This window comes from Moschus berezovskii, chromosome 6 (genome assembly GCF_049115385.1).
Source record: "Moschus berezovskii isolate FMDL1 chromosome 6, NW_MosBer_1.0, whole genome shotgun sequence".
NCBI classification, from domain to species: Eukaryota; Metazoa; Chordata; class Mammalia; order Artiodactyla; family Moschidae; genus Moschus; species Moschus berezovskii.
In genome coordinates this window covers 115030156-115052107 of record NC_142465.1, presented here as the reverse complement: position 1 = coordinate 115052107, position 21952 = coordinate 115030156, and the positions used below count along the sequence as shown (strand labels likewise).

Sequence of the window (21952 nt, the reverse complement as noted above, 5' to 3'; positions counted from 1 at the left end):
AGATTCTTTCCCACTGAGCCATTGGGGAAGCCCCGAGTATGATATTAGGGATGGGTTTTTCATAGATACTCTTTATAAGGTTGCTGGAGTTCTCTCCTGTTCCTAGTCTGTTGAGTGACTTTCTCAGGATAAGGTGTTGACTTTCGTCAGATGCCGTTTCTGCATCAATTGATGTTATGTGTTTTTCCCTGTTTCCCTTGCATTTTTAGCAGAAATCCCACTTGGTCATGCAATGGCAAGCCACTCCAGTACTCTTGTCTAGAAAATCCCATGGATGGAGGAGCCTGGTAGGCTGCAGTCCGTGGGATCGCTAAGGGTCGGACACGACTGAGCGACTTCACTTTCACTTTTCACTTTCACACATTGGAGAAGGAAATGGCAACCCACTCCAGTGTTCTTGCCTGGAGAATCCCAGTGACGGGGGAGCCTGGTGGGCTTCTGTCTAAGGGGTCACACAGAGTCGGACACAACTGAAGTGACTCAGCAGCAGCAGCAGCACTTGGTCATGATGTATGTCCTCTTTTTTTAAGTGCTTATTTTAGGTCAGGTCGAGGGTTGATGATAAAACTGGAGAATATCTTCTTGGGTTTTGAGCATGCTGTACTACTTAATCCAGAAAGTACAAAGGCATCAGCTTCTATTAGGGTTAAATTTATTATTAAAATTAAATATTAATTAATATCTTGCAAGCCCAAGAGTTAAGTTTATTTTTTTCTATAAGGAGATGATTCAGAACTACAGACATTAACTCTTTCTTTTTTTTTAATTTTAAATTTATTTTTTAATTGAAGGATAATTGTTTTACAGAATTGTGTTAGTTTCTGCCAAACATCAACATGAATCAACCATAGGTATATATATGTCCCCTCCCTCTTGAACCTCCCACCCACCTCTCTCCCCATCCCACCCCTCTAGGTTGTTAGAGCCCTGGTTTGAGTTCCCTGAGTCACACAGCAAATTGGTTCTCTATTTTACATATGGTAATATAAGTTTCCATGTTTAGTTCAGTTCAGTACAGTTCAGTCGCTCAGTCATGTCCTACTCTTTGCGACCCCATGGACTGCAGCATACCAGGCCTCCCTGTCCATCACCAACTCCTGGATCTTTCTCAAATTCATGTCTATCGAGTCAGTGATGCTATCCAACCATTTCATCCTCTGACATCCCCTTCTCCTCCTGCTTTCAGTCTTTTCCTGCATCCGGGTCTTTTCCAGTGAGTCAGTTCTTCTCATCAGGTGGCCAAAATATTGGAGTTTCAGCTTCAACATCAGTCCTTCCAATGAATATTCAGGGTTGATTTCCTTTAGGACTGACTGGTTTGATCTCTGCAGTCCAAGGGACTCTGAAGAGTCTTCTCCAACACCATAGTTCAAAACCATCAATTCTTCTGTGCTCAGCTTTCTTATTAGTCCAGCTCTCACATCCATGCATGACTACTGAAAAGCCATAACTGTTACTCTCTGCATATATCCCACCCTCCTCCTTCCTTCTTTCCTACCCCCATGTCCATAAGTCTGTTTTCTATGTTTGTGTCTGCAGTGAAAGTGAAAGTCCCTCAGTCATGTCCGACTCTTTGTGACCCCATGGAATAGTCCGTGGAATTATCCAGGCCAGAATACTGGAGTGAGTAGACATTCTCTTCTCCAGGGGATTGTCCCAACCCAGGGATCGAACCTAGGTCTCCCATATTTCAGGTGGATTCTTTACCAGCTGAGCCACCAAGGAAGCCCAAGAATCCTGGAGTGGGTAGCCTATTCCTTCTCCAGCGTATCTTCCGAACCCAGGAATCGAACTGGGGTCTCCTGCATTGCAGGCTGATTCTTTACCAGTTGAGCTACCAGAGAAGCCCTGCTGCCCTGCAAATGATTTCATCAGTACCGTCTTTCTCGGTTCCATATATATGCGTTGCGTGTGTGCTAAATTGCTTCAGTCGTGTCCAACTCTTTGCGACCCTACAGAAAGGTTTCTCTGTCCATTGGATTATCCAGGCAAGAATACTGGAGTGGATTGCCATTCCCTTCTCCAGGGGAGCTTCCTGACCCAGGGGTCGAACTTTTATGTCTTTTATGTCTGCTACATCGGCAGGCGGGTTCTTTACCACTAGCGCCACCTGGAGTATATGATATTTATTTTTCCCCAAGAGTTAGGTTTTAAAAAGGCATAATTTTTTGGATAATGGTAAATGGGGTATAATCATTTTTGTACTTCACAAAACGGCTATGTTGTTACTGTATTTACCACTATGATAATATCTTTTTAAATGGAAAAAGAGGGTCAGCCATTACTTTAAAGAGTCTATGAGCTATTTTGAGAGGTAAAGTAGATAAGCATGCAATTAGCAATATACAGAAAGATCTATTTATTCATTTATGCCCTTTATGTGTACAAAGTATCAAATGTACGATTATGTTTGAATACACTGTCTTTCAGATTACCTAACGTTTGAGTTTAGTATTAAAGAAATACAACTGTGCTGTGTTGGACTTTATAAATACTTGCTTTGTTAGCATCAAGGAAAAAAAAAAAGGCAAGTTAGAACTGAATTGTCAGCAGAAGCATACTGTAGTTGACCCTTAAACAACTTGGGGGTTAGGGCGCTGACACTGTCTCCCTCCAATGAACAGTGAAAAATCTGCACATAACTTTATAGCCTATTTTAAGTTTCACATTCTCAGGTTCACCCAGCAATGGATTGTGTAGTATCATAGTACATATTTCTCGGAAAAAAAAAAATCTACATTTAAGTGAATGCACACAGTTCAAATCCATGTTGTTCAAGGATCAACTGCATATTCATTTGTTGACTATGGAAGGCATATTAGTTATCGATTGATAACTAGTGCACACTACTAATTTAATGAATATTAATGAAAAACTATTGCATTGGGGAAAATATTACTTATTTTATGTTTTATACACTTCTCTTTTTGTGTTTGTTCTCTAGTGAGTGTAACATATTAGAATAGTAGCTCTTGAGATAATTCATACATAAATAAATGTATACATATATTTAGGGGATGGATACATGTGTAAAACTTTGTTATTGACAAGATGTGCTGTTGAAATAGTTCAAAATGACTGGTTCTCATGATAATGTCAGGACCGTTAATGTGTTCCCAATCTACCTTTCTACTCATTTCTTTAATTTTCAATCTAGTGCACTGTATCGCCAGGCAATCCTGATATATTATTTGCTTATACACCTCTACTTGTACTTAAGATGTTTCTTCTTCCCTCTTATATTCTTTCCTTGATATCTGCTCTTTGAAATCCTATTTAGTCTTCAGATCCTAGCTCAGAAGCGTCTTCCTTTGTACCCCCCAACTCTCTTCCTTTCTTCACTGGGCAGAAATAATTGCTACAGCAGTTTATGCATAATATCAGAGTGGTATTTTTTATAGTGTATCTTATCTACTATGTATATCTGTCCTTATCTAAATTCTGAGGGTATATACCATATGTTAAATGATTAGTAAATTTTTATTGAATGAAAGTCATAAAATTAGCAGGAGACTTGAAGAAAGGAATGTGATCCTTAAAAAACTGCTTGGTAAGAATGATTTTGTTCAACCAGAGAAGAAAAAAAGCAGAGTGAAATCTGTAGGGAGAAATTAATCAAGGAGAAATTGTAGTGACCCAAGTAATCTACAGTTGGATCATACCCTAGATACAGGTTATCAAGAAGAGAACAGAGAAAAGATAAAAGTAGAAGATATTATAGAAGAAAGTCTTTTTTTTCCCTCCATGGTCCTTTTTCTTTTGGAGGCTAATTGCTTTAATATATTGGTTGGTTTTGCCATACATTGACATGAATCCGCCCTGGGTGTACATGTGTTCCCCTTCTTGAACCCCCCTCCCACCTCCCTCCTCCCCATATCCTCCCTTCAGGTCATCCCCGTGCACCAGCCCCGAGCATCCTGTATCACGCGTCGAACCTGGACTGGTGATTCGTTTCACATATAATATACATACTTCAATGCCATTCTCCCAAATCATCCCACCTTCACCCTCTCCCACAGAGTCCCAAAGACTGTTCTATACACCTATGTCTCTTTTGCTGTCTCGTATACAGGGTTAAGGTTACCATCTTTCTAAATTCCATATGTATGAGTTAGTATACTGTATTGATGTTTTTCTTTCTTTCTGTCTTACTTCACTCTGTATGCTGCTGCTAAGTCACTTCAGTCGTGTCCGACTCTGTGCGACCCCATAGACGGAAGCCCACCAGGCTCCCCCGTCCCTGGGATTCTCCAGGCAAGAACACTGGAGTGGGTTGCCATTTCCTTCTCCAATATGTGAAAGTGAAAAGTGAAAGTGAAGTCGCTCAGTCATGTCTGACTTGTAGCGACCCCATGGACTGCAGCCTACCAGGCTCCTCCATCCATGGGATTTTCTAGACAAGAGTACTGGAGTGGCTTGCCATTGCCTAGGCTCAAATTTCATCCCCCTCATTAGAACTGATTCAAATGCATTCTTTTTGATGGCTGAAAAATACTCCATTGTGTATATGTAGCAAAGCTTTCTTATCCATTCGTCTGCAGGTGGACATCTAGGTTGCTTCCATGTCCTCGCCATTATAAACAGTGCTGCAATGAACATTGGAGTACATGTATTTCTTTCAATTCTGGTTTCCTCGGTGTGTACGCCCAGGAGTGTGATTGCTGGATCATATGGCAGTTCTATTCCTCCATGGTCTTTATACTTGCTGTTCCCTTTGCCTGGAGTCCTCAGATACCTGCAGCGCTTTCTGCATCCTTCAGATCTCTGCTCAAAAAGTCATCTTATTAGTGCAGGCTTCTGTGCTGTGCTGTGCTGAGTCGCTCAGTCGTGTCTAACTCTTTGTGACCCCCATGGACTGTAGCCCACCAGGCACCTCTTGCCAGTATTCTCCAGGCAAGAATACTGATGTGGGTTGCCATACCCTCCTCCAGGGGATCTTCCTAACCTAGGGATTGAACCCAGGTCTCCTGCATTGTGGGCAGATTCTTTACCATTTGAGCCACCAGAGAAACCCAAGAATACTGGGGTGGGTAGCCTATCCTTCATCCAGGGGATCTTCACAACCCAGGAATCAAACCGGGGTCTCCTGCATTGCAGGTGGATTCTTTACCAGCTGAGCTACTAGGGAAGCCCATGCAGACTTCTAGATCTACCCTATTTACAAAAAAGCAGGCCTGCCCACTCTTTTCACTGATATGTTTTGCACCTTCTGTTTTTTCTTCATGATATTTCTTATCAGATGTTGGTATGTTTTATCTTATTATTTATGATATATCTTCTCCTACTAGAAAGTCAGTTTCATAAGGACAGGAACATTCTGTGTCTGTTTTGTCCAGGCTTCATCTCCAATGTTACAGCAGTGCTATCACAAAGAACATGCTCAATAGTTAATAATAGTGATACTACTGGGGGGAAAAAGTTGAGAAAACAGGTCAGAAAAGGTGGGAAATGAGAGAAACTTATTTGCAAATAGTATATTAACATTTTCAAATAATGTTCTCAATATGGTTTTCTTCCACCTCCAGACAGCTTTTCAGGTGAAGTAAATTTAAAGCAATGAATCAAATTGTTTGTCTCAAAACATTTAAAATAAATACATGACTTTTAAAATCTGTGCCTCAGGATTCAACAAACTCTTGGAAAGCGTTTTCTGCCCCTTGCTGGTTGTGGAAGCATTTTCCCTGCAAAAAGTTTTGAGATGCTTGAAGAAGTGTCAGTCAGTTGGCGAGAGGTCAGGTGAATATGGAGGATGAGGCAAAACTTTGTAGCCCAATTCATTCAACTTTTGAAGCATTGTTTGTGTGATGTGTGGTCGGGTGTTGTCGTGGAGAAGTGGACCCATTCTACTGACCAGTGCTGGCTGCAGGCATCGGAGTCTGCAGTGTATCTCATCGATTTATGAGCATGCTTCTCAGAGGTAATGGTTTCACTGGGATTCGGAAAGCTGTAGTGGATCAGACTGGCAGCACACCACCAAACAGTGACCTTGGCCTTTTTTTGGTGCAAATTTGGCTTTGGAAAGTGCTTTAGAGCTTCTTCTTGGTCCAGTCACTGAGCTGGTCGTTGCCGATTGTTGGATAAAATCCACTTTTCATTGAATGCTACAATCTGATTGGGAAATGGTTAGCTGTTGTTGCATAGAATAAAAGAAGATGCTTCAAAACGATTTTTTTTTCATTTTTGGTCAGCTCACGAGACACTCACTTATGGAGTTTTTTTCACCTTTCCAATTTGCCTCGAATTCCAAATGACTGTAGAATGGTCAGTGTTGAGTTCTTTGGCAGCTTCTCATGTAGTTGTAAGAGGATCAGGTTTGATGATTGCTCTCAGTTCATTGTTGTCAACTTCTGATGGCCAGCTACCACACACATCTTCAAGGCTCTCGTCTCCTTTGCAAAACTTTTCAAATCACCACTGTACTGTATGTTCATTAGCAGTTCCTGGTCCAAATGCGTTGCTCATGTTGCAGGTTGTCTCTTCTGCTTTACGACCCATTTTGAACTCGAATAAAAAAATTGCTCAAATTTGCTTTTTGTCTAACATCATTTTCATTGTCTAAAATATGTATAAAATACAGAGCAAGTAATAAGCAACATCAGCCAAAAATCATAAAACAAGAAATGCACATTAAAATACTGTAAACATAACCACATTTATTTAAGAATGTATTCCAATATCAGTAAATTTCAACAATGCAAAACCGCAATTACTTTTGCACCAACCTAATAGTTCACATGGCTAGTTAGTGACAGATTACAGAAAGTAAGTCTCATAAGGACAGGAACATTCTGTGTCTGTTTTGTTTACAATCTAGGTGTTTTGGTTTCAGAATCATTGTTTTAAAAAAAAAAAATTTCTTTCCTTATTTTTAGTGTGTTGGGTCTTAATTGTGGTTCTTGGGATCTTCGTTGCAGCATGTGGGCTCCAGTAATTGTGGCATGCGGGCTCAGTTGCCCCACGGCACGTGGGATCATAGTTCCCTGACCAGGGATCAAACCCACATACCCTGCATTGGAAGACAGATCCTTAACCACTGAGCCACCAGGGAAGTTCCCCAAACTTGAATTTCTTAAGAGCGGCAATAGTGTTCCTAGTACTTGGTACTATGCCTGGGTGTAGGGTCACCCAATAGGTATTTGGTGAATGGATGATTAATACCTTGATATATTTATACTCTCAGCAAATTTACAGCAATTGACTTTCTTTTAGGAATATCAGTTCAGTTCAGTTCAGTCGCTCAGTCGTGTCCGACTCTCCGCGACCCCATGAATCACAGCACGCCAGGCCTCCCTGTCCATCACCGACTCCCGGAGTTCACTCAAACTCATGTCCACAGAGTCGGTGATGCCATCCAGCCATCTCATTCTCCGTCGTCCCCTTCTCCTCCCGCCCCCAACCTTTCCCAGCATCAGAGTCTTTTCCAGTGAGTCAACTCGTTGCATGAGGTGGCCAAAGTATTGCAGTTTCAGCTTTAGCATCAGTCCCTCCAATGAACATCCAGGATTGATCTCCCTTAGAATGGACTGGTTGGATCTCCTTGCAGTATAAGGGACTCTCAAGAGTCTTCTCCAACACCACAGTTCAAAAGCATCGATTCTTCGGCGATCAGCCTTCTTCACAGTCCAACTCTCACAAACATAAAAGTGATAACTGACTCCTTTAATAACAATATTTTTCATTTATTTACTATAAATTATTTTTAAAGTATATTTTTAATGCTAACTGCTTTATTGAGATATAATTTATGTACTTTAAAACACGTAGATCTTAAGTATACAGTTTGGCAAATGTTGATAAACATAACAATCACCCACTCAAAGAACATTTCCATCATCCCAGAAAGTTCCTTTATTACCCTTTCCAGTCAAGCCTCCCTTTTTCCTAGAGGCAATGTCTATTTGATTTCTTTCACCGTATAAATTGGGCTTCCCTGTGACTCAGTGAGTAAAGTCTGGGGGAAGCCTGGCATGTTGCAGTCCATGGGGTTGTAAAGAGTTGGACACGACTGAGCGACTGAACAACATTTGCCATGAAGTGATGGGACTGGATACCATGATCTTAGTTTTTTGAATGTTGAGGTTCAAGCCAGCTTTTTCACTCTCCTCTTTCACCTTCATCAAGAGGCTCTTCAGTTCCTCTTCGATTTCTGCCATTTGGGTGGTGTCATCTGCATATCTGAGGTTTCTGATATTTCTCTGAGCAATCTTGAGTCCAGCTTGTGAAACATACAAACGTTTCTTAAGTTTCTTTTAAGAGAACAAGGATAGTTTTGGCCTTCGTGGATATTGTACTCTAATGGAGGAAAAAGACATTTATCACACAGACAGTTACAAACCGTGGAAGCCTCTGAAGTCTTGGTGCTGTGAGTGTGTGAAAGTGAAAGTGAGTGAAGTCGCTCAGTCGTTTCCGACTCTGAGACCCCATGGACTGCAGCCTACCAGGCTCCTCCATCCATGGAATTTTCCAGGCAAGAGTACTGGAGTGGGTTGCCATTGCCTTCTCCAGTGAGTGTGTGAAGGTAGGGCCTAATGTGACCAGTGAGACCCTGAGGTACATGCAGGGTGAGGCAGAAAGGGGTTGTTATCTCTCAGTAGGAGGCTTTCCTGGAGAAGCAAAATCTGGGCTGTTCCCTCTGCCAGGAGCTCTCCCCGTGCAGGTCTGCGCAGCTGGCTTTTTCTTGCTGTTTAAGCCTCAACTGATAACGTAACTTCCTCGGTAAGACTTTCCTTGACCGCACCCTGAATTGATGTTAGCACATCTCTTTTCTTCATTTCCTGTAAAACATGAATTTTTATCTGAAATTATCTTCATAAGGGACCTTGTCCGTCTTTTCCTCACCGGTGCCCCCACTACTTAGAGTATTTCCTGAAACTTAAAGTATACAGGAAACGGTTAAACGACTGCGTAAATTAACATCCTTGAGAATTACTTGTTGCATGGTTGATCTAGAGATTTGCATGTTCTCATCCTTTGAGTTTGGGAGGATTGTTCATACTGGCTTTTTCCTCATTCATTTTTCTATCGTGTTGATCCTCCTCTCACTCCACTGTCTTTTTTTAAATTTTTTTTCTTCTAGTTTTATTGAGATGTATTTGACATGTGGGACTTCCAAGGTGGCACTCGTGGTAAATAAGTAGCCTGCCAGTAGCACTGTTTAAGATACACAGCATACTTACATACATCATTAAATGATTACCACAAGTTTAGTGAACGTCCATCATTTCGTATGGGTACAAAATTTAAGAATTTTTTTTAAACTTTTCATTTTGTATTGGGGTAAAGCCAATTATCAATGCTTTGATAGTTTCAGATGAACAGTGAAGGGACTCAGCCATACGTATACATGTATCTATTCTCTGGCAAACCCTCCTCCCATCCAGGCTGCCACATACCATTGAGCAGAGTTCCATGTGCTATACAGTAGGTCCTTGTTGGCAATCCATTTTAAATGTTACAGTGTGTACATGTCCATCCCAAACTCCCTAACTATCCCTGCCCCCATCCTTTCCCCTACCCCAGCCCAGCAACCATAATTTTCTTCTCTTAAGTCTGTAGGTCTCTGTTTCATAAGCTCATTTGTATCATTTCTCTTTAGATTCCACATGTAAGGGATGCCATATGGTGTTTCTCCTTCTCTGTCTGACTGACTCCACTCAGTATGACAATCTCTAGGTCCATCAGTGTTGCTGCAAATGGCATTATTTCACTCATTTGAATCCACTGTGTCTTTCTAATGGGGGTTGCTAATGGTAGCATCCTACTCTCTGGCCAGTGACTGGTAGGTGACTTTCAAGCTGGGCTGCTCAGTGTCATTCTCCTGCTGCTGCTGCTGCTGCTAAGTCACTGCAGTCGTGTCCGACTCTGTGTAACCCCATAGAGAGAAGCCCACCAGGCTCCCCCGTCCCTGGGATTCTCCAGGCAAGAACACTGGAGTGGGTTGCCATTTCCTTCTCCAATGTGTGAAAGTGAAAAGTGAAAGTGAAGTCGCTCAGTCGTGTCCGACCCTTAGCGACCCCATGGACTGCAGCCTACCAGGCTCCTCCATCCATGGGATTTTCTAGGCAAGAGTACTGGAGTGGCTTGCCATTGCCTTCTCCGGTCATTCTCCTAGAATTTTCAAATTTGAATAAATGAAGAAGGAGGCTCCTCAGGTGACACAGTCTGAGGTGTGAATGTGGAGCTGCCTGTGGCCTTTTCCACATCCAGATTGCAGAGGCGGGCCTGCGAGGAGAGAAGGCGCCACACGGAGGGAAGCAGGGGTGGCTGGTGAGGCTCCAGCAGCTTCCAGTCTCTGCTTCATTTGTGTCTGCAGCCCAGTTGCAACCCCTGACTTTCCCGCAAGCAGCTCAAATTGAGGTTCTGTCACTAATGACCAGAAGGTTCCCAATGAGATGGGATATAGCTTTGTTTTTGTTTTAACCTTCACCTCAACTAACAAGCTTTCCTTCTTGATGTGTCTTATGTAGTATCTGGCTGTTGATCTGTTGTGTAGTTTAATTTCCTATTTCAGAGAATCTGTTTTCTCTCTCCTTCCCTCTCCTCTCTTTGTCTGTCTGTCTCCCTCTGCTTCCCTCCTTCTGTCTCCCCTCTTCAGTCCCCTTCACTATTCTCTTTTCAAACACAAAGCAGTTGCTGCCTATTTTTAGTACTATTCTATTTTAGTTTGTTGTTCAGTTGCTAAGTCCTGTCTGACTCTTTTGCGACCCCATGGGCTATAGCCCTCCAGGCTCCTCTGTCCATGGGATTTCCCAGGCAAGAATACTGGAATGGGTTGCCATTTCCTTCTCCAGGGGATCTTCCCAATCCAGGGATCGAACCCATGTCTCCTGCATTGGCACACAGATTCTTTACCACTGAGCCACCAGGGAAGCCGGTTATAGTTTAGTACTGTGTACTCATCCTTTTCGGAAGTGTATTGGTAAGAAGTAAGTAGATGCCATCTTATTACTATTGTTATTATTTACCTCATCATCGAAGCAGGTTTATTGGGTTCTTGAATCTTTTCACTTTCAACTCTGATCCTTTAAAACATCCAGGTTCCTACTCTCCGGTATCTTAGGGATGATGGGAGGTGGCTAGGGCAGTGGGCACCCTTGAATGGGAAGTTCACTTCGGGATGATTTCTCCCCAATTTTCTGTGAATTGCTGTGGCCTCACTGTCCTGACGCTGCAGACTGCTCTCAGGAAGGAGCCCTGAGGCTGTGGGGAGAAGCCCCTCATCCTTGTGTTTGACATCCTGCTCAAGGTGCCTGCTTCTCCCTTTGAACTATTGCAACTGTCCTCAAAGCCACCCGTCCATGCAGACTCTGAGTAGAATGTTCCACATCTGCCCCATAAGTTCTAGTTCTAACCTTTTCCAATTAGGAAGGTCAAATTATTTCAGGCCAAATAACTTTCTCAGGCAGCTAAGTTGTAAATTGGCAACCAGTATTTTTCATCTGTCTGGCTTCATTTGCACTGCATCAAGAAGAAAAAGGAGACTTTTTGGTAATTTTCTCCTTTATTGCTTCATTCACTCAGTAAATATTCATTAAGTATTTACTATGGGCTTCCCTGATAGCTCAGTTGGTGACGAATCCGCCTGCAATGCAGGAGACCCCAGTTCTATTTCTGGGCTGGGAAGATCTGCACCCAGTGCAGTATTCTTTGGCTTCCCTTGTGGCTCAGCTGGTAAAGAATCCGCCTGCAATGCAGGAGACCTTGGTTCAGTCCCTGGGTTGGGAAGATCCCCTGGAGAAGGGAACGGCTACCCACTCCAGTATTGTGGCCTGCAGAATTCCATGGACTGTATAGTCTATGGGTTGCAAATAGTCAGACACGACTAAGGGACTTTCACTTTCACTTACTGTGTGCCAATCATTCTTCTAGACACTAAAGAGTCTCTGCCCTCATGGAGCTTGTATTCTAGGTGAGAAACCAATAAACAAGGAAACAGACGCCTATATAGTACAGTATTAGGTAGTGCTTAATGCCAATTTGAAAAATGAAATAAATAATGTAGTGCTTTCAAAAGAAAAATCCAGTAGCATATTTAAGATGAAAAATGTAATGCCAGTGTATGATGTGATTTCATCAAATGCTTACTTCTTAAATTGTAAGAATAGGAGTATAGTCATTGACAATTCTAATGAAATTTGGATTTCCCTCTACATTTGCTAAAGGTTTTTACACTTCGCTTATTTTTTTCTTAGAATAAATTATTTTTAATTTTTTTATTTTTTCAAAAACAATTTTAGGAATCTTTACTTAAAAACAACCTTATCTTAAAATGGAGTAACTTTGGTTTTACGAGCAGCAAGCAAAGTACAGAAGCAAAAATGCATTACAGGAGCATTAAGTTCTACATTAGGTCACAGCGTCTAATCTGAAATCACACCCATAATATCATTTTTCAGGATATCTGGGAAATAGTTATTTCCCAGGATGTCTGACATAGCTACTCTATTTTGACTTTTAATTGAAAAAAAAAATTTTTTTAATAGCCAAAGCAGATTTCACCATTAATGACATCAGTGTTTTTCTAGGTATGAGAAGATGCAAGAATTGGAACTCATAAAACCTTTTTCTGAAAAGATCTAACTATCTGAAGGCCTGTTCTGCCAGTTTTGTTTTTTTTCAGAGCACAGAGTGCCTCATTCCTGATTTTCACCCTGAACTTCTTTCATGGGGTGTTGAAGGTCATCAGCTTGCAATGGTCATGATGTAATCTTTGTAGAGGCAGCTGGCAAGTACCAACTTCCAGTCAGCAGGGTCCCTTCATAGCCACATATCTGACCATGTGACACCATTTCATGGCCACTGTGTCCTGTGGTGCTAGGAAGGCTCATTCCCAGGTCTAGGGAAGTGATGGGCCACTCAGTGTGCTAAAATTGGACCAGGCCTTCCAAGTAACAAAAGTCTGTGGACCACTGTCTTACTAGCCTCCTGGTCCAGGAAAATATTTCCTCTTGTTGCTTTTTCCCATATCCAGAGTCACATTATTACAATTATTGATCTCATATGGAACTGTCAGTTCAGCATTATATCACAGGCTCAGTGAAACAAGTGACATAGAAAATAATATAGCCATAGAAGGCAATGGCAAGCCACTCCAGTACTCTTGCCTAGAAAATCCCACGGATGGAGGAGCCTGGTAGGCTGCAGTCCATGGGGTCGCTATGGGTCGGACACGACTGAGCAACTTCACTTTCACTTTTCACTTTCACACATTGGAGAAGGAAATGGCAACCCACTCCAGTGTTCTTGCCTGGAGAATCCCAGGGACGGGGGAGCCTGGTGGGCTTCCGTCTATGGGGTCACACAGAGTCGGACACGACTGAAGTGACTTAGCAGCAGCAGCAGCAGCAGTTATTAGTAAAATAAGAATTATAAGTCAAGAACTTTCATTAGATAAAGCCTGGTATACCCCAAGTCCCCTGACTTCATTCATTAAATGATTATAGTCTGGTGTTAATCTCCTGGTTGTACATTATGGAGCATCCGAACTTTATCTGAAGATTGGTTACTGAGATAAGCCTTAGAAACTAACTTAGAGTGTCCTTTTTAATAACTTAATTAAATCTTTTAGCAGTATCACATAACAAGGAACTGTCTCAGCAGTGAGTCTTAGTAAACACTAGACATTAACAAAACTAGAAACTTAATTTAACAATTTACAAAACTTAATATTCTGTGATTTTTCATTATGGAGGCCCTGTAGCCAGGGAGGCTTTAACCCATCAAATAAAAAATGAGGTTTGTCAGGGAGCTGGGAAAAGCCAAGCAGCCATCTTGGATTTCCCATAGCCCTGACTCTGATTTCCAGCTATTGTTTTTAATTTTCCAGTTTAGAAGCAGACTGTTGCCATGGGTTAAGGACATTAGGATGGCACAAGTCTAACAGAGTTTTTGTATAAGCAGAATGAGCTTTTACATGTCTACAAACCCGACAATTGGATTAATTTCTAAAACTAGCATAGGATCAGGCCTATGGTAGAAAAGCATTTGATTTATACGCAGAGGGCTAAGAAGTCAAGAAAACATTATAAATGATCATACGAATCAGGTCCAGCATCTTGGGCAAGCTGTCTACCTCTGATGTTGTCATCTTCTCATCCTGGTGTAGTGTAGTTTCTTCTGAAAAAAGTCCTTCTATCCAGGTTGGAGACAGTCCTTTAAATTATGTCCTTTTTTTTTTTTTTTTTAGTCCTGGTTGCAGGTCACGAGGCATCTGATCTTCATCCAAAGATAGATCACTGAGAAAAGCTTCAGAAACAAACTTAGGGTGTTCTTTAAGAATTCAATTAAATTTTACATTAATATCACATAACAGCAAGGAACTATCCAAGAAATGAGTCTTACTACCTCCATTGGTAGACCGCCATTAACAAACTGGGATTTAACATTTATTGAAACATCCTTTTCTCCCTAAAATCATCATCATTTTTACCAAATATAACCAAATTAAGACTTGTTTAAAAAATAGATCTGTTCTCAATAAACTTGATTATTTATATAACCATAGACCCTTTTTTTTTTGCTGAGACTTTTATGGAGTCTCAAACTTAACTTTATTTTTTTAATTTTTTTTTTATTGGAGGCTAATTATTTACAATATTATATTGGTTGGTTTTGCCATACATTGACATGAATCTGCCCCGGGGGTACATGAGTTCCCCCTCCTGAACCCCCCTCCCACCTCCCTCTTCCCTTTATCCTCCCTCTGGGTCATCCCCACATACCAGCCCTGAACACCCTGTAACATGCATCAACCCTGAACTGGTGATTCATTTCACATATGACAACATACATGTTTCAATGCCATTCTCCCAAATGATCCCACCTCACCCTCTCCCACAGAGTCCCAAAGACTGTTCTATACATCTGTGTCTCTATTGCTGTCTCGTATACAGGATTATCATTTGCATCTTTCTAAATTCCATATATATGCATTAGTATACTGTATTGGTGTTTTTCTTTCTGGCTTACTTCACTCTGTATAATAGGCTCCAGTTTCATCCACCTCATTAGAACTGATTCAAATGCATTCTTTTTAATGGCTGTATATGTACCACAGCTTTCTTATCCATTCGTCTGCAGATGGACATCTAGGTTGTTTCCATGTCCTGGCTATTATAAACAGTGCTGCAATGAACATTGGAGTACATGTGTCTCTTTCAATTCTGGTTTCCTTGGTGTGTACGCCCAGGAGTGCGATTGCTGGATCATATGGCAGTTCTATTTCCAGTTTTTTGAGGAATCTCCACACTGTTCTCCATAGTGGCTGTACTAGTTTGCATTCCCACCAACAGTGTAAGAGGGTTCCCTTCTCTCCACACCCTCTCCAGCATTTATTGCATGTAGACTTTTGGATAGCAGCCATTCTGACTGGTGTGAAATGGTATCTCATTGTGGTTTTGATTTGCATTTCTCTGATGATGAGGGATGTTGAGCATTTTTTCATGTTTGTTAGCCATCTTTATGTCTTCTTTGGAGAAATGTCTGTTTAGTTCTTTGGCCCATTTTTTGATTGGGTCATTTATTTTTCTGGAATTGAGCTGCAGAAGCTGCTTATATATTTTGGAGATTAATCCTTTATCAGTTGCTTCATTTGCTATTATTTTCTCCCATTCTGAAGGCTGTCTTTTCACCTTACTTATAGTTTCCTTTGCTGTGCAGAAGCTTTTGATTTTAATTAGGTCCCATTTGTTTATTTTTGCTTTTATTTCCAATATTCTGGGAGGTGGGTCTTGGAGGATCCTGCTGTGATTTATGTCAGAGAGTGTTTTGCCTACGTTGTCCTCTAGGAGTTTTATAGAATCTTGTCTTACATTTAGTTCTCTAATCCATTTTGAGTTTATTTTGGTGTATGGTGTTATGAAGTGTTCTAGTTTCATTCTTTTACAAGTAGCTGACCAGTTTTCCCAGCACCACTTGTTAAAGAGACTGTCTTTTCTCCATTTTTATATTCTTGCCTCCTTTGTCAAAGATAAGGTGTCCATAGGTGAATGGATTTATCTCTGGGCTTTCTATTTTGTTCCATTGATCTATATTTCTGTCTTTATGCCAGTACCATACTGTCTTGATGACTGTGGCTTTGTAGTAGAGCCTGAAATCCGGCAGGTTAATTCCCCCAGTTCCATTCTTCTTCCTCAAGATTGCTTTGGCTATTCGAGGTTTTTTGCATTTCCATACAAATTGTGAGATTATATGTTCTAGTTCTGTGAAAAATACAGTTGGTAGCTTGATAGGGATTTCATTGAATGTATAAATTACATTCGGTAGTATACTCATTTTCACAATATTTATTCTTCCAATCCGCGAACACGGTATATTTCTCCATCTATTAGTGTCCTCTTTGATTACTTTCACTAGTGTTTTATAGTTTTCTATGTACAAGTCTTTTGTTTCCTTAGGTAGATATATTCATAAGTATTTAATTCTTTTCGTTGCAACAGTGAATGGAATAGTTTTCTTAATTTCTCTTTCTATTTTCTCATTATTAGTGTATAGGAATGCAAGGGATTTCTGTGTGTTGATTTTATATCCTGTAACTTTACTGTAATCATTGATTAGCTCTAGTAGTTTTCTGGTAGAGTCTTTAGGGTTTTCTGTGTAGAGGATCATGTCTTCAGCGAACAGTGAAAGTTTTACTTCTTCATTTCCAATTTGTATTCCTTTTATGTCTTTTTCTGCTCTGATTGCTGTAGCCAAAACTTCCAGAACTATGTTGAATAGTAGTGGTGAAAGTGGGCACCCTTATCTTGTTCCTGACTTTAAGGGAAATGCTTTCAGTTTTTCGCCATTGAGGATAATGTTTGCTGTAGGTTTGTCATATATAGCTTTTATTATGTTGAGGTATGTCCCTTCTATTCCCACTTTCTGGAGGGTTTTTATCATAAATGGATGTTGAATTTTGTCGAAGGCTTTCTCTGCATCTATTGAGATAATCATATGATTTTTATTTTTCAGTTTGTTAATGTGGTATATTACATTGGTTGATTTGCGGATATTGAAGAATCCTTGCATTCCTGGGATAAAGCCCACTTGGTCATGATGTATGATCTTCTTAATGTGTTGTTGGATTCTGATTGCTAGAATTTTGTTAAGGATTTTTGCATCTATGTTCATCAGTGATATTGGCCTGTAGTTTTCTTTTTTTGTGGGGTCTTTACCAGGTTTTGGGATTAGGGTGATGGTGGCCTCATAGAATGAGTTTGGAAGTTTCCCTTACTCAGCAGTTTTCTGGAAGAGTTTGAGTAGAATAGGTGTTAGCTCTTCTCTAAATTTTTGGTAGAATTCAGCTGTGAAGCCGTCTGGACCTGGTCTTGCTGGAAGATTTCTGATTACAACCTCTAGTTCCGTGCTTGTGATGGGTCTGTTCAGATTTTCTATTTCTTCCTGGTTCAGTTTTGGAAAGTTGTACTTTTCTAGGAATTTGTCCATTTCTTCCAGGTTATTTTTATTGCCATATAATTGCTGATAGTATTCTCTAATAATCCTTTGTATTTCTGTGTTGTTGGTTGTGATCTCTCCATTTTCATTTCTAATTTTATTGATTTGGTTCTTCTCCCTTTGTTTCTTGATGAATCTGGCTAGTGGTTTGTCATTTGTATTTACCTTCTCAAAGAACTTTTGGCTTTGTTGATTTTTCCTATGGTCTCTTTTGTTTCTTTTGCATTTATCTCTGCCCTAATTTTTACGATTTCTTTCCTTCTACTGACCCTGGGGTTCTTCATTTCTTCCTTTTCTAGTTGCTTTAGATGTAGAGTTAGGTTATTTAGTTGACTTTTTTCTTGTTTCTTGAGGTGTGCCTGTATTGCTATAAACTTCCCCCTTAGCACTGCTTTTATAGTGTCCCAGAGGTTTTGGGTTGTTGTGTTTTCATTCATTTCTATGCATATTTTGATTTCTCTTTTGATTTCTTCTATGATTTGTTCATTATTCAGCAGCGTGTTGTTCAGCCTCCATATGTTGGCATTTTTAATAGTTTTTCTCCCGTAATTGAGATCTAATCTTACTCCATTGTGGTCAGAAAAGATGCTTGGAATGATTTCACTTTTTTTGAATTTACCAAGGCTAGATTTATGGCCAAGGATGTGCTCTACCCTGGAAAAGGTTCCATGTGCACTTGAGAAAAAGGTGAAATTCATTGTTTTGGGGTGAAATGTCCTATAGATATCTATTAGGTCTAACTGGTCTATTCTATCATTTAAAGTTTGTGTTTCCTTGTTAATTTTCTGTTTAGTTGATCTATCCATAGATGTAAGTGGGGTATTAAAATCTCCTACTATTATTGCATTGTTGTTAATTTCCCCTTTCATACTTGTTAGTAATTGTCTTACATATTGCAGTGCTCCTATGTTGGGTGCATAAATATTTATAATTCTTATATCTTCTTCTTGAATTAATCCTTTGATCATTATGTAGTTTCCTTCTTTGTCTCTTTTCACAGCCTTTGTTTTAAAGTCTATTTTATCTGATATGAGTATTGCTACTCCTGCTTTCTTTTGGTCTCTATTTGCATGGAATATCTTTTTCCAGCCCTTCACTTTCAGCCTGTATGTGTCCCTCGTTTTGAGGTGGGTCCCTTGTAGACAACATATATGGGGGTCTTGTTTTTGTATCCATTCAGCCAGCCTTTGTCTTTCGGTTGGGGCATTCAACCCATTTACGTTTAAGGTAATTATTGATAAGTATGATCCCGTAGCCATTTTCTTTATTGCTTTGGGTTCGAGTTTATACACCCTTTCTGTGTTTCCTGTCTAGAGAAGATCCTTTAGCATTTGTTGGAGAGCTGGTTTGGTGATGCTGAATTCTCTCAGCTTTTGCTTGTCTGTAAAGCTTTTGATTTCTCCTTCATATTTGAATGAGATCCTTGCTGGGTACAGTAATCTGGGGTGTAGGTTATTTTCTTTCATCACTTTAAGTATGTCTTGCCATTCCCTCCTGGCCTGAAGAGTTTCTGTTGAAAGATCAGCTATTATCCTTATAGGAATCCCCTTGTGTGTTATTTGCTGTTTTTCCCTTGCTGCTTTTAATATTTGTTCTTTGTGTTTGATCTTTGTTAATTTGATTAATATGTGTCTTGGAGTATTTCGTCTTGGGTTTATCCTGTTGGGGACTCTCTGGGTTTCTTGGACTTGGGTGATTATTTCTTTCCCCATTTTAGGGAAGTTTTCAACTATTATCTCCTCAGGTATTCTCTCATGGTCTTTCTTTTTGTCTTCTTCTTCTGGGACTCCTATGATTCGAATGTTGGAGCGTTTAACATTGTCCCAGAGGTCTCTAATATTGTCCTCATTTCTTTTAATTCGTTTTTCTTTTTTCCTCTCTGTTTCATTTATTTCTACAATTCTATCTTCTAGCTCACTTATCCTGTCTTCTGTCTCTGTTATTCTACTGTTTGTTCCATCCAGAGTGTTTCTGATCTCATCTATTGCATTATTCATTGTATATTGACTCTTTTTTATTTCCTCTAAGTCCTTATTAAACCTTTCTTCCATCTTCTCAATCCTTTTCTCCAGGTTATTTATCTGTAACTCCATTTTGCTTTCAAGATTTTGAATCATTTTCACCACCAAAATTCGAAATTCTTTATCAGGTAGATTCCTTATATCTTCCTTTTTTGTTTGTGTTGGTGGGCATTTATCTTGTTCCTTTACTTGTAGGGTATTTCTCTGCCTCTTCATCTTGCTTCTATTGCTTTGCTTGGGGTGGCCTTTCCCTCTTCTGGCAGTTTGTGGAGTTCTCTTTATTATGTAGTTTCCTCGCTATGTGTGGGGTTGGACGGGTGACTTGTCAAGGTTCCCTGGTTAGGGAAGCTTGTGTCGGTGTTCTGGTGGGTGGAGCTGGATTTCTTCTCTCTGGAGTGCAATGAAGTGTCCAGTAATGAGTTATGAGATGTCAGTGGGTTTGGAGTGACTTTAGGCAGCCTGTATATTGAAGCTCAGGGCTATTTTCCTGTGTTGCTGGAGAATTTGCGTGGTATGTCTTGCTCTGGAACTTGTTGACCCTTGGGTGGTGCTTGGTTTTAGTGTAGGTATGGAGACGTTTAATGAGCTCCTATCGATTAATGTTCCCTGGAGTTAGGAGTTCTCTGGTGTTCTCAGGATTCGGGCTTAAGCCTCTTGCCTCTGGTTTTTGGTCTTATTCTTGGAGTAGCCTCTAGACTACTCTGTCATTTCCAAGGTGGTTCCTTCTGTTTTAGCTTCTGTTTGCTGGTCTCTTCAGTGTCTAATTTCCGCCCTGACACTAGGGTGCGGGGTGGACACTTTTTAAAGGCTCAGTTGTTCAGTCCTGTTCTGGGAAGGGAGGAACGCTGCAGACAAATATCTCTGGCGTCTGTGGGTAGTGCTCGCAGCGTCTCGGCCACACTGGGTTTGCCCCCGCTCACAGCACGTGTGCTGTCCCAGTCTACACTGCACAGGCTCTAGGTTGCTCTGCTGGGAACTATCTGAGGCTGGTGCTGGGTTGTATGCACTTCCCAGGTCTGAGAGGCTCAAGTTCAGGTTCTCGGGTACTCTACCAAAGGCACAGACTTGGCTGGGCCTGCGTTTTGTGCCTTCCCCAGTCCAAAGGCGACCAGCTCAGGTGACCAGGTGTTTGGCGAGCACGATCGCTGCGACTTATCGCCTCCCCAGTCCCTGCCACTCGGTTTTCTGGGTGTACAACCGGCGCACCTTCTCAGGCGGATATCGACCGGCCCCGAGCCCAAGAAGTCTTGATTAGCAACGAAGCCTGACTGCAGTTTGGTATCGGATGCCTTTCTGAGGACGCGATTGCCCACTGTGGCTCTGGCTGCCCTCCCTTGCCTGTCTCGGCGGGGGATGGGGGATGGGCCGACTGCAGCCGGCTCGCTCTGCTCAGTCCTTTGTTCTGTGAGCGGGGCTGGCGGAGTCTTAAGTTAGGGCTTTCCGCCTTCTAGTGGGAAGCTATCCCAGTCTGCTTTGCTATCCCCAGTTCTCTCAGATTGCCCTCGCGGCATTCAAGCCCAGTCCTCTCTCTAAGCAGTTCAGCCGGCTCCTCCCTGCCCAGCCCCCGCTTGCTAATTGTGTATGCAGGCGTCTGCGCTGCTTCTCCACTGGGAGTTACCATTTGGCTGGTAATCTGTGGGTTTGAAAAAAATCTTTAAAAAAAAAAGGGTTATATGGCCCTCTGAGGTTCCAAGGCTCGCCACAGATTTGCCAGTGAGAGTGTTTCCTGGCGTTTGGAAACTTCTCTCTTTTTAAAGCCTCCCTTCCCCGGGACGGAGCTCCGTCCTTACTTCTTTTGTCTCTCTTTTTATCTTTTATGTTTTTTCCTACCTCCTTTCGAAGACAATGGGCTGCTTTTCTGGGTGCCTGATGTCCTCTGCCAGCATTCAGAAGTTGTTTTGTGGACTTTACTCCGCCTTCAGATGTTCTTTTGATGAATTTGTGGGGGAGAGAGTGGTCTCACCGTACTATTCCTCCGCCATCTTGTTCCTTCCCCCTAGAATAAAATTTTATGGTAGCCTTAATTAAAATTTTATAAGCCAATTAATGTATTTTTCAGGTTATTATATCCGGGAGAAGTCAAAACAAGTTATAACGTTGCTGATGGACGAACAGTTGCTGCATAGAGAGAGGGAAGTAGCGTGTCGGACTAGACGGCGTACCTCCTACTCTATGACATTTCCTAAAAGATTACCTGGTACGGGTAACTCACCAACAGCGTGTGCTTCTGCCCCCACACCAGAAATTCCTGTTGCAAAGAAGAATAAGCTGCTTAAGGTTGCACGGCTACATAATAAAAGTGCGTATAATGGGCATTGGCCTAAAGTGCAATAGATATCGTTTCAGTTAAAAAGTAGAAAACACTGGGTTCTAGTATTGAAGTATTAATGCTATATTAGTAGTACTGTTACTACATTAGACCTCATTCTGTAGACAACAGTGATGAAGGCTACTGTTCAGCAGAAAATTTTATGACTATTTCTGAATGCAGTTATCTG

General features: G+C 41.2%; 1 protein-coding gene across 1 annotated transcript in view; it reads left to right on the top strand.

The window, feature by feature from the left end:
- ENTHD1 (ENTH domain containing 1) overlaps positions 1-21952 on the top strand; it is a 98961-nt gene that overhangs the window by 6028 nt on the left and 70981 nt on the right. Inside the window, exon 2 of the mRNA XM_055395397.2 lies at positions 21514-21753. Coding sequence (XP_055251372.1) covers positions 21514-21753 — 240 coding nt within the window. The remainder of the gene's footprint in view (positions 1-21513; positions 21754-21952) is intronic.